Source organism: Moschus berezovskii, chromosome 9 (assembly GCF_049115385.1).
Source record: "Moschus berezovskii isolate FMDL1 chromosome 9, NW_MosBer_1.0, whole genome shotgun sequence".
NCBI classification, from domain to species: Eukaryota; Metazoa; Chordata; class Mammalia; order Artiodactyla; family Moschidae; genus Moschus; species Moschus berezovskii.
Window position 1 is genome coordinate 30948183 of NC_142468.1, and position 12927 is coordinate 30961109.

The following is a 12927-nucleotide window of genomic DNA, read 5'->3' on the forward strand; positions in this document are numbered from 1 at the left end:
TTCTCGCTTCGCGGGGGAGGGAGGCGTGAGCGCCGCCGCGCGGGTCTCGCGGGGAGTCGGACCTCGCTTTGGGCGCGATCTGGAGCTCCTGCCGGGGGCTTCGCGGGGCTGGGTGGGGCCGAGCGAGGTAGAGGCGGGGCTCGGGCCGGTCTGTGTGGCGATCTGCGGTCGCGTCCTCGGCTCTCGCCCTCCCGAGTAGAGTGTGGGATCCGGGAAGGAAGGGTGGGCGTTCGGGTCCCAGAGAGGGTCACTGTGAGGTGGATGGGGGAGAACTGGGTATGGCGGTTATTCCGAGGGCAGGCGGCCATGAAGGATTTGCGGGGCTGGAGGGCCCTGTCCCCGGAGTGCGACTGGAGGTTGCGTTCTGGGGGCTTTCCCCCGTGGCCTCGCTTTCGGCCGCACTGCAGCCCGAGGCTTCGGGGGTCGCCGCGAGGCTGGAGTGTCGGGGACGGTCCCGGGTGAAAAGAAGCGAGTAGTCTCTGAAGGGAGTCGGCGAGCAAGCTCCTGGCTTCAGAACGCGCGGGAAGAGTAGCTCTGGACTCTGTGGTGAAGAGTGGTCCAAACCCCGCCTCAGGCGTATTTTTTTTTTTTTTTAATGCGACTTGGTAGTCCAGTAAATACCTCCGCTTTTAGATTCTTGGTAGTAAATTCCCAAGTGTCAAATTGCACGGTTCCTGTAGGTTTTACCTAGCTGTTGGTGAAGGAATTTCAGAATTTTTCCTACACGTAGTACTCACGCCGAGAAAGGACATTCAGAGATACTGTTTATTGTAAAAAACATGTCCTTTTGAGAAATCTGGGTGTCTGTGGACTCCAGATTATTCAGTGACTTATGGCACTGCCATGTATAAACAATTGTGAAGTTTTAGTAATGCAGCGACATTCAATTTACTATGTATAATTGTATATATTTATTTTAATATATATAATGACATTCATTTTTTTAAATACCTGCCCAGTACCGGGATGAAGGTGTCTCTCTCTCCATCCACATTTTTCTGTAATAATACTGTGTCAAAAGGTTTTTAGAAAATCCTTCCTTATTATTATTATTATTATTTTTAGCAAAGTGTCCAAGATGAATGACAGCCTATTTGTCAGTCTGGACAGACTTTTGCTAGAATTTGGTAGGTATAAAATGAAAATAAAGAAATAGGTAACTATTTGTATTATCATTTGACATTTTAACAATGAAATGAAGTTACAAAAGAGTTATTTATTTTAGTTTTCCAGTATGAACAAGATATAAGTAGTAAAGAAGATATAGTTCAGCGAATTAATAGTAAGTAGTTTTGCATGACAAAGATTTTTAAATTTTTTATAAAATATAAGATATTATGCAGTTGCTTTGTTTAGGGTAATTTATAGTTGGCATTAGAGCTCCCCCCTTCTATCTAGTGACGAATAATAAGCTATTTACCCTAGCTAGTTTTTCATAATACATGTCTGTATTCTGTATTCAGCATTTAATTATTTTGTGTTTAGGAATTTTCAGTAGAAATCACTCGTAATTACATAAAATTGAAAATATTTTTTCCTCAGCAGAGGTTATTTCAAACATTTGAGTAAAAAATTTTAAATATTTTTAGAAATCATCAAAAGTCAGTGGCCAGAATTAATGGATGCCACAATTTCAGGAATGCTAATTATCAAAATTAATATTATGAGTAGGATGATAAAGCAAATTACATAAATATAGTGTTTTAAGATCCTACATAAAAACTATCAAAAGAAGCTACAATCATTATTTCTTAATAGTTCTGAAAGATTTAATAATATTTGTTTATCTTTTCTGCAACAGAAGAGAATAAGGTATTAAGAATTTGTTTTAATTTTTTAAAGAAATTACATTTTATTTTTATCTTCTGTTTACTCACTAATGACAAAGAAATAAGTGAATTGAAGGTATATTAAATAATGACTTGGAATTGATTAATAGAAATTTCACATTTGTCAAAAACAAAACTCTTACGTTAGTATCATGTGAATAAATGTTTACATGAACTCATAACATGATAAGATACCATTGATCTTAGACATTTCTTAATCTAGCCCTCTTATATTAGAGATGGAACAGGGGACATTTCTCTTCAATCTCAGACATGGCTTCTTAGCTTCTGGGTCTAGGACCAAGCCTGACTGGTCCTGTGCTGTTTATCTCAAGCTTCATTTCCTGTCCGTTCTTTGGTTCTCCTTTTTTAGGTCAGTTGCCATACCTTTTTTCCTACTGTATTTGTCTATTTTGAATTTATGATTTCTCCTTAAGAAAATAAATATTTCTGTTTTCTAGAATGCTTTGAAGATATTAAAGAATACAAAGCTACTGTTTGTAAGATACATGAAACTATAAATACGACAGATGAGGAAATTGGTCATTACTGTAAACATAGTAAAGAAATCAAAGACAACTGTAGTAGGTGAGTATTTTAAAGACACTTTCAATAATTGTCATTAGATTCTCTTATTCATGGATATTGAGTTTATAGTTGAAGACACTGTTGCTTGAAAGTATTTTATATTAGGAAAATGAATCAAGTCTTCAATTTCCTTGTTACAAGACACTGTAAAAGGGATAACAGAAGGTTCAAAAGAAAGAAGTGTTGTTAAGTGAAGTGAAAGTCGCTCAATCATGTCTGACTGTGACTTCATGGACTATATAGTCCATGGAATTCTACACGCCAGAATACTGGAGTGGGTAGCCATTCCCTTCTCCAGGAGATCTTCCCAGCCCAGAGATTGAACTCAGGTCTCCTTCATTGTAGGCAGATTCTTTACCAGTCTCCTACACTGCAGGCCGATTCTTTACCAGCTGAGCCACAAAAGAAGCCAAAGAATACTGGAGTGGGTGGCCTATCCCTTTTCCAGGGGCTGTTTCTCACCCAGGAACTGAACTGGGGTCTCCTGCATTGCAGGTGGATTCTTTACCAACTGAGCTATCAAGGAAGCCCTAAGATCTCTCTAATTCAAATCCAGTTAGTATAAATACAGTATTTTGAATAATCTAGGTTCAGTATAGAAAATTCCTATTAGGTAAATAGATCTAAAATAATTTTCATCTTTGAATTTTCAAGATCTTTTTGTCTAAGGGAACTAGCCTAAAATTAGTAGCTTTTCAAAATAAAGCTATTTAGTATCTTAATTCTTTCAGTATGGTCTCACATCCTATTCTAATAGTTATATCTATTAATATTATTTAAGACAAACATTTTGAAGCAAAGACTTTTTTTTTTAAAAAAGACTTGTTAATGGAATCTAATTGTATGATCATGTACTTACAAAAGTAAAGTGTGTTAGCTTTCTGTATTTAATTTTATGTGGGCCACTGTCTTTGTATTAAGTACTATACTTAAGAACCATACCTGTTTTAGAATGTTTTGTTATTTAAAACTTTCATAAACTTTTTGGTTTCCCTTGTTACTTTTAAAATAGTTGTTTTAAATAAAAGTGATACATGCCTAGTATAAAAATTCAAAGCGTATACAAATATATGGAGTAAAAAGTCTCTCCCTGTCAGTAGTCCCCACCCCCACCCAGTCCTCTTTCCTATAGGTAATCACTCTTAACAGTGAGTACCCTTTCAGACCTTTTAAAATATACATTCAACACCATTACTATGTATGCTTATTTGTATATCTACCTATATTTCTGACTTTTCTTGTCTCAAAAATGCAATCATACCATACTGATTTTTCAACTTGTTTTTAAAATTTAACAATATGTAACTGGAGAAGGAAATGGTAACCCACTCCAGTATTCTTGCCTGGAGAATCCCATGGACTGAGAAGCCTGGTAGGCTACAGTCCACGGGGTCGCAAAGAGTCGGACACGACTGAGCGACCGAATGGAATGGAATGGAATGTAAATGGTACTGTACATGTGATGATTGTGTATAGATTTCATTCTTTTTTTAACAACTCCATAGTATTTTATAGTATTGATGCATCCTAAGTTAATTAACCATTCTCCTATTAATATACATTTTGTTTATTTACAGTTATTTCCTATTATAAGCAATATATACAGGTCTCCTTCCATATTTCTAGAATTGCTGCTATAGAATGAACTCCTGGAAATGGCATTGCTAGATCAGAGAGTATGCATTTTAAATATTTGATAAGAAATGCTAAACTTCTCTCCAAAAAATTTATACTAATCTTATACTTTCACCAACAATATTTGAGAGTTTCTATTTCTCACAACCTTGCTAACACTGAAATTATCAATGTTTAAATTTTTTTTTGGCAGTATCATTAACAAAGCACTATGTACTCTTCAACTTTTTCTTTGAGGTATACGGTAGGTTTTACCAGTGGTTTCCCTCAAATAGCTGCAATAGGTTCTGGAAAATTACTGGTAGTTTCTCCTTAGAACCTACTGTGTTCAAGATGTACTTTATACAAGATTATTCTCTGCTGGGTTCTGAGGACAGTTAGTAGGATCTTTTGATTTTAATGTGCAAATACCTCTAGTTCATGATTTCAACTTGTGGCTAAGTGATTTAAATGTGAAATATGAATTCATGAAAGTATTAGAAGAAAATACAGGTGACTATAATCTTTGAGAGAAGATCTTTCTATGTCATCAAAGGTAGAAATCACATTGGAAACAATGGTAAATATACATAGAAATTAAAAAGAAAAACACCTCAAATTGATACAAAAAGCAAAAAGGTAAAGTAGAGAAACATCAAATAAGGGTTAATTTTAAAAATATAAAGTGCTTATAGAAATTAGTAATAAAGAGCCAAAGCCCCATTAGAAAAAATGGGCAAAGACGGTAAATAAGTAAATAGCAAAATGAAGAAATGTATGTCTAATGAACATGTGAACAAATGCTCAATCTTACTAATAATCAAAGACATCCAAATTAAAGCAATAATATTATATACTATTGTACATTATTTGCCTTTAAGTTTTACAGAAATTTAAGGAGATCCAACCAGTCCATTCTAAAGGAGATCAATCCTGGGTGTTCATTGGAAGGACTGATCCTAAAGCTGAAACTCCAATACTTTGGCCACCTCACGTGACGAGTTGACTCACTGGAAAAGACTCTGATGCTGGGAGGGATTGGGGGCGGGAGGAGAAGGGAACGACAGAGAATGAGATGGCTGAATGGCATCTCCGACTCTATGGACATGAGTTTTGAGTGAACTCTGGGAGTTGGTGATGGACAGGGAGGCCTGGCGTGCTGTGATTCACGGGGTCACAGAGAGTCGGACACGACTGAGCAACTGAGCTGAACTGAACTGAACTGAAAGAAGGTTAATACCCGGTATTGGCCAGGAAATAAGAAAATTACTTTGCTCACACAATGTAGGAATATGTTGTTGTTGTTGTTCAGTCACTCAGTTGTGTCCGACTCTTTGCAACCCCATGGACTGTAGCACGCCAGGCTTCCCTGTCCTTCAACATCTCCTGGAGCTTGCTCAAACTTATGTCCATTGAGTTAGTGATGTCGTCAACCATCTGTCCTTTGTTATCCCCTTCTCCTTCTGCCTTCAGTCTTTCCCAGCATCCCGAGTCAACTCTTCACATCAGGTGGCCAAAGTATTGAAGTGTCAGCCTCAGTTCTTCCTGTAAATATTCTGGATTGATTTGTTTTAGGATTGACTGGTTGATCTCCTTTCTGTCCAAGGGACTTTCAAGAGTCTTCTCCAACACCACAGTTGAGGCATCAATTCTTCAATGCTCAGCCTTCTCTATGGTCCAACTCTCACATCCATACATGACTACTGGAAAAACCATAGCCTTGACTAGACAGACCTTTGTTGGCAAAATAATGTCTCTGCTTTTTAATATGCTGTCTAGGTTGGTCATAGTTTTTCTTCCAAGGAGCAAGTGTCTTCTAATTGCATGGCTGCAGTCACCCATCTGCAGTGATTTTGAAACCCAAGAAAATAGTTTGTCACTGTTTTCATTGTTTCCCTGTTTGCCATGAAGTAATAGGACCAGATGCCGTGATCTTAATTTTTTGGATGTTGAGTTTTAAGCCAGCTTTTTCACTCTCCTCTTTCACTTTCATCAAGAGGCTCTTTAGTTCTTCACTTTCTGTCATAAGGGTGGTGTCATCTACGTATCTGAGGTTATTGATATTTCTCGCTGCAATCTTGATTCCAACTTGTGTTTCATCCAGCTTGGCATTCCCAGTGAGGTACTCTGCATATAAGTTAAATAAACATGGTGATAATATACAGCCTTGGTGTACTGCATTCCCAATTTTAAACCAGTCCATTGTTCCATGTCCGGTTCTAACTGTTGCTCCTTGACTTTCATATAGGTTTTGTAGGAGGCAGGTAAGGTGATCTGGTATTCCCATCTCTTTAAAAATTTTCCACAGTTTGTGGTGATCTACACAGTCAAAGGTTTTTAGCATAGTCAATGAAGCAGAAGTAGGTGTTTTTCTGGAACTCTCTTGCTTTTTAGATAAGCCAACGGATGTTGGCAATTTGATCTCTGGTTCCTCTGCCTTTTCTAAATCCAGCTTGGATATCAGGAAATTCCCAGTTCACGTATTGTTGAAGCTTCTTTTGGAGAATTTTGAGCATTGCTTTGCTAGTGTGTGAGATGAGTGCAATTATGCAGTAGTTTGAACATTTTTGTCATTGCCCTTCTTTGGGATTGGAATGAAAACTGACCTTTTCCGGTCCTGTGGCCACTGCTGAGTTTTCCAAATTTGCTGGCATATTGAGTGCAACATTCACAACTGGAATTTCCAATACATCCACTAGCTTTGTTTGTAGTGATGCTTCCTAAGGCCCACTTTACTTCACATTCCAGGATGTCTGGCTCTAGGTGAGTGATCACACCATCATGGTTATCTGGGTCATTAAGATCTTTTTTCAATAGTTCTGTGTATTCTTGCCAAGTCTTCTTAATATCTTCTGCTTCTGTTAGGTCCATACCATCTCTGTCCTTTATTGTGCCCATCTTTGCATGAAGTTTTCCCTTGGTATCTCTAATTTTCTTGAAGAGATCTCTAGTCTTTCCCATTCTATTGTTTTCCTCTATATCTTTTCATTGATCACTTAAGAAAGCTTTCTTATCTCTCCTTGCTATTCTTTGGAACTCTGCATTCAGATGGATATATCTTTTCATTTTTTCTTTGCCTTTCACTTCTCTTCTTTTCTCAGCTATTTGTAGGGCCTCCTCAGACAACCATTTTGCCTTTTTGCATTTGTTTTTCTTGGGGATGGTCTTGATCCCTGTCTCCTGTACAAGGTTATGAACCTCCATCTATAGTTCTTCAGGCACTCTGTCAGATCTAATCCCTTGAATCTATTTTTCACTTCCACTGTATAATTGTAAGAGATTTGATTTAGGTCATACCTGAATTGTGCCTAGTGGTTTTTCCCACTTTCTTCAATTTAAGTCTGAATTTGGCAATAAGGAGTTCATGATCTGAGCCATAGTCAACTCCTGGTCTTGTTTTTACTGACTGTATAGAGCTTCTCCATCTTTGGCTTCAAAGAATATAATCAGTCTGATTTCAGTATCGATCATCTGGTGATGTCCATGTGTAGTCATCTCTTGTGTTGTTGGGAGAGTGTGTTTTCTATGACCAGTGCCTTCTCTTGGCAAAACTCTGTTAGCCTTTGCTCTGCTTCATTTTGTACTCCAAGGTCAAACTTGCCTGTTACTTCTTTTTTTTTTCCTGTTACTTCTTGACTTTTGCATTCCAGTCCCCTATGATGAAAAGGACATCTTTTTTGTGTGTGTTAGTTCTAGAAGTTCTTGTAGGTCATCATAGAACTGTTCAACTTCAGCTTCTTCAGTGTTATTGGTCGGTGCTTAGACTTAGGTTACCGTGATATTGAATGGTTTGCCTTGGAAACGAACAGAGATCATTCTGTCTTTTTTGAGATTGTACCCAAGTACTGCATTTTGGACTCTCTTTTTAACTATGAGGGCTACTCCATTCCTCCTAAGGGATTCTTGCCCACAGTAGTAGATGTAATGGTCATCTGAATTAAATTCACCCATTCCAGTTCATTTTAGTTCACTGATTCTTAAAATGTTGTTCATTCTTGCCATCTCTTGCTTGATCACTTCCAATTTAACTTGATTCATGGTCCTAACATTCCAGGTTCCTATGCAGTATTATTCTTTATAGCCTCAGACTTAATTTTCACCACCAGACACATCCACAACTGGACATTGTTTTCACTTTGGCTCAGTCTCTTCATTCCTTTTGGAGCTATTTCTTCACTCTTCTCCAGTAGCTTATTGGGCACCTACTGACCTGGGAAGTTCATCTTTCAGTGTCATATCTTTTTGCCTTTTCATACTGTTCATGGGGTTCTCAAGGTAAGAATGCTGAAGTGGTTTGCCATTTCCTTCTCCAGTGGACTGAACTCTCCACCATGACCGGTCTGTCTCGGGTGGCCCTACATGGCATGGCTCATAGTTTCGTTGAGTTAGACAAGGCTGTGATCCACGTGATCAGTTTGATTAGTTTTCTGTGATTGTGGTTTTCATTCTATCTGCCCTCTGGTGGATAAGGATAAAAGGCTTGTAGAAGCTCCCTGATTAGAGTTACTGGCTCTGGGGCAAACGGGTCTTAACTCTGATGGGCAAGGCCATGCTCAGTAAATTTTTAATCCAATTTTCTGCTGATGGGTGGGGCTGTGTTCCTTCCCTGTAGTTTGGCCTGAGGCCAAACTATGGTAGGGGTAATGTAAGAATATACACTGGTATATACCTTTTGGATGACATATCTGCATACTTTAAAGACTTTAAAAATAAGCATGACTTGATTAAATGGTACCATTTCTGATCAAAGGAAATAGGTATTTTCTCAAAGACATAATGTACAACAATGTATTTATATCAACCTTTTTATGATAGGAAAACATTGGAAGCAGCTCAGTGTTCAATATTAGGTGATAGTTTAAATGAATTTTGGTACATCCATATGAATGAACAGTAAACAGTCTATTAATTTATGCTATATGTCAATATTTATTGACATGAAACGTGTTAACAGTATATTACAAATTGAACAAAACGTTGAAACAGCATTCATAGAATAAACTCATGTAGTAATTGTGTATTTATGTATGTATAATTAGAACAAGTCTAGACATATGTACATCAAAATGCTTATAATGAGTATCTTTTCAGTGAACATATAGTTCTTACAGAATTTTAAAAATATTCAGAATGTATGTATATATAACCTTTGATCTTATAATTCCATTTTGGAAAATATTGTTGAAGAAAATGATTGAAAACTCAGGCAAACATTTAAGTACAAGTTCTTAAGAGAAACTTAGACTAACTAAAATGGCTAACAATATTGGAATGAGTAATATGTTGTATTTATTAAAACCTTTGCAATGAATTCTTAGTGACAAAGAAAATGTATATAATTTAAAAGTAAGTGATAAAGGTGAATACTTTGGCCACCTGATGTGAAGAACTGACTCATTGGAAAAGACCCTGATGCTGGGAAAGATTGAGGGCAGGAGGAGAAGGGGACGACAGAGGATGAGATGGTTGGATGGCATCATTGACTCGATGGACGTGGGTTTGGGTGGACTCCGGAAGTTGGTGATGGACAGGGAAACCTGGCGTGCTGCGGTTCATGGGGTCACAAAGAGTTGGACACGACTGAGCAAATGAACTGAACTGAACTGAACTGAAAGGTGAATATGTTGTATGTGTGAATATGATTTCAAATATGTTAAACTATATGTGTCTGCTTGTGAATGCTAAATTGCTTCACTCATATCTGACTCTAGGTTACCCTATGGACTGTAGTTCTCCAGGCTCTTCTGTCCATGGGGATTCTTTAGGCAAGAATACTAGAGGGGTTGCCATGCCCTCCTCCATGGTATCTTTCCAACCCAGGGATCAAACCCATGTGTCTTATGTCTCCTGCATAGGCAGGTGGGTTCTTTACCACTAGTGCAACCTGGGAAGCCCTCTTTATAGTAAAATCTGGAAGTAAATTATTGAAATATTAGTGGTTATTATTCAGTGTTGAGAATATGGATGATAATTATTTTCTTATGTGTACATTTGTGCTTTCAAGGTGGGTATGAGTACTTTTTGAATCTGAAAAATAAAAAATATTAGAAAAGATCTGGAGGAAATATTTGAACAGTACTTAGAATGTAAGCTGCAGTGGCATATGCTTAATTTTAGATTTTTTGCATTGGCAACATCTTTCCAGTCATGTAATAAAAACAAATGTGTAAGCAGAGTATTCATTTTATACTTACTGTCTGATTTTTAATTCATTTTGGTCTAGTTTCTTTCAAATTCAGGAGGGTATACATTTCTAAATTTCAAAGAAGAGAAAACCTCTCTTTATCCCTTATGCTAGCCCTGATTATTTAACTTATATTCAGAGTACATCATGCAAAATGCTGTGTTTGGTGAGTCACATGCTGGAATCAAGATTTCCAGGAGAAATATCAACAGTCTCAGATATGCAGATGATACCACTCTAATGGCAGGAAGTGAAGAGTCAGGCTCCTCTGTCCATGGGGATTTAGCCGGAACTAAAGAGAAGACCGGGAGTTGGTGATGGACAGGAAGGCCTGGCATGCTGTGATTCATGGGGTCGCAAAGAGTTGGACACGACTGAGCGACTGAACTGAACTGAACTGAACTGAAAGAGAAGACTCTTGAGAGTCCCTTGGACTGCAAGGAGATCCAACCAGTCCATTCTAAAGGAGATCAATCCTGGGTGTTCATTAAAAGGACTGATGCTAAAGCTGAAACTCCAATACTTTGGCCACCTCATGCGACGAGTTGACTCAATGGAAAAGACTCTGATGCTGGGAGGGATTGGGGGTGGGAGGAGACGGGGACAACAGAGAATGAGATGGCTGGATGGCATCACCGACTCGATGGACATGAGTTTGAGTGAACTCTGGGAGTTGGTGATGGACAGGGAGGCCTGGCGTGCTGTGATTCATGGGGTCGCAAAGAGTCGGACACGACTGAGCGACTGAACTGAACTGAACTGAAAGAGTTCTTCTTGCCTGGAGAATCCCAGGAACAGGGGAGCCTGGTGGGCTGCCATCTATGGGGTCACACAGAGTCGGACATGACTGAAGCTACTTAGCAGCAGCAGCAGCAGCAAAGGGTCTCTTGATGAGGGTGAAAGAGGAGAGTGAAAAAGCTGACTTAAAACTCAGCATTCAAAAATCTAAGATCAGGGCACCTGGTCCCATCTCTTCATGGCAAATACAAGGGGAAAAAGGTGGAAGCAGGAACAGATTTTCTTTTCATGGGCTCCAAAGTCACTGCAGATAGTGACAGGTGCTGCCATGAAATTAAAAGGTACTTGCTCATTGAAAGGAAAGCTATGATAAACAGAAACAGTATATTAAAAAACAGAGACATCACTTTGTCTACAAAGATCTGTAGAGTCCATTTTTCAATAGTCATGTACGGATGTGAGAGTTGGTCCGTAAAGAAGACTGAGCACCAAAGAATTGATGCTTTCGAATTGTGCTGGAGAAGACTCTTGAAAGCTGCGTGGACTGCAAGAAGATCAAACCCATCAATCCCAAAGGAAATCAACCCTGAATATTCACTGGAGGATCTGATGCTGGAGCTGAAGCTCCAATACTTTGACCACCTGAAGTGAAGAGCCAACTCATTGGAAAAGATCCTGATGCTGGGAAAGATTGAAGCCCAAAGGAGAATGGAGTGGCATAGGATGAGATGGTTAGATAGCATCACTGACTCAGTGGGCATGGATTTGAGCAAACTCTGGGAGATAGTAAAATAAGGGGAGCCTGGAATGCTGCAGTTCATGGGGTCGCAAAGAGTTGGTTATGATTTAGCGACTGACCAGCAACAACTCTATAAATATTTACTCCAATAGAATTTCTTCACTAAGATCTTATAAGTATGAGGAGAAAGATAGCCTGATGCCAACACTCAACACAACATAGAGTGTTTCAGAGTATATTCCAGAGATGTCATAGCAATATACAATCCAGGCATGTCAAATTTGTTCCTTCCCTAGTCATGGTTCCCAAACAAACTTTATGTAAAAATTAGTGGATGTTGATATTCAAACATATGTATAATTGCATGTATGGTCATAGTGGTGGTGATGAGAGATGGGAATGTTTTCCTTGATGTAAGCTTATTTTCTCCAAGAAAGGAAAGATTGTTTAGGTGGTTATATTTATTTTTATTATTTCTTCAATTTATTATTCTGAGATGCTAATTACAGTATTTTTTTTCCATAGCTGGAAGCCAACATGTGATGTATTTCATAAACATGAAGACTACATGCAGGAGCAATTGATTATTTATCAAGAAACTGTTGAAAAAGACAAGTACAGTATAAATATTAATTTAAGCTTATCAATTATATGTTAGTTTTAATAAGAAATTATTTGTAAAAATATTAATTGAAAAATGCACACAAAATTTTAAAAAAGTAAATCAGTGTTTTGGACTCTTTGGTTGTCATTGTTGGCCTACCTATTTGTTATAAAGTTCTTTCCAACCTTGGATATATTTAAACATGTCCTTAACATAGTAACTATCAGTAGCAATATAAAGCAGAGTACTTCAATTAATGTTTTTTATGACTGAGTTGCTATGGTCAAACACCTTAGGGAGTAGTCAGTTATAAAGAGGCTTATGAGAAAATTGGAATATTGGCTTTTAAAGGGTATTTTTATATAAAATTTGTGTTTTTCAGTTGTTTAGTGGGATATTCTGATGGAGAAATATTAATATTTGTGTGGGTTTATTATGTGTTAAATCACTTGGTTTGGGAGATTAAATGTAGTTAGCGAATATAATGAAACAAAGTGAGGAACTTGGAACACATTATATAATAATTTTACTTAATTTAAAAAATTAAAATGTTTTTATTTTTAACATAATTGGATAAGAACAGTATCAATATGATTTTTAATTTTTATTTTTTTGTACTATTTTCCCCCCA

The 12927-nt window shown here is 37.7% G+C and overlaps 1 protein-coding gene across 3 annotated transcripts in view; it reads left to right on the top strand.

The window, feature by feature from the left end:
• Nucleotides 1-306: 306 nt before the first annotated feature.
• Nucleotides 307-12927, top strand: part of C9H14orf39 (chromosome 9 C14orf39 homolog) — a 55115-nt gene continuing 42494 nt past the window's right edge. Inside the window, exons 1-5 of one of the 3 annotated variants that reach the window (XM_055437399.2) lie at nucleotides 307-344; nucleotides 1066-1127; nucleotides 1226-1282; nucleotides 2291-2417; nucleotides 12218-12307. In XM_055437399.2, the coding sequence (XP_055293374.2) occupies nucleotides 307-344; nucleotides 1066-1127; nucleotides 1226-1282; nucleotides 2291-2417; nucleotides 12218-12307 (374 nt within the window). Of the gene's footprint in view, nucleotides 345-1065; nucleotides 1128-1210; nucleotides 1283-2290; nucleotides 2418-12217; nucleotides 12308-12927 lie in introns of those variants that run through there. The other 2 variants (XM_088840288.1, XM_088840287.1) reach the window with 2 other exon arrangements.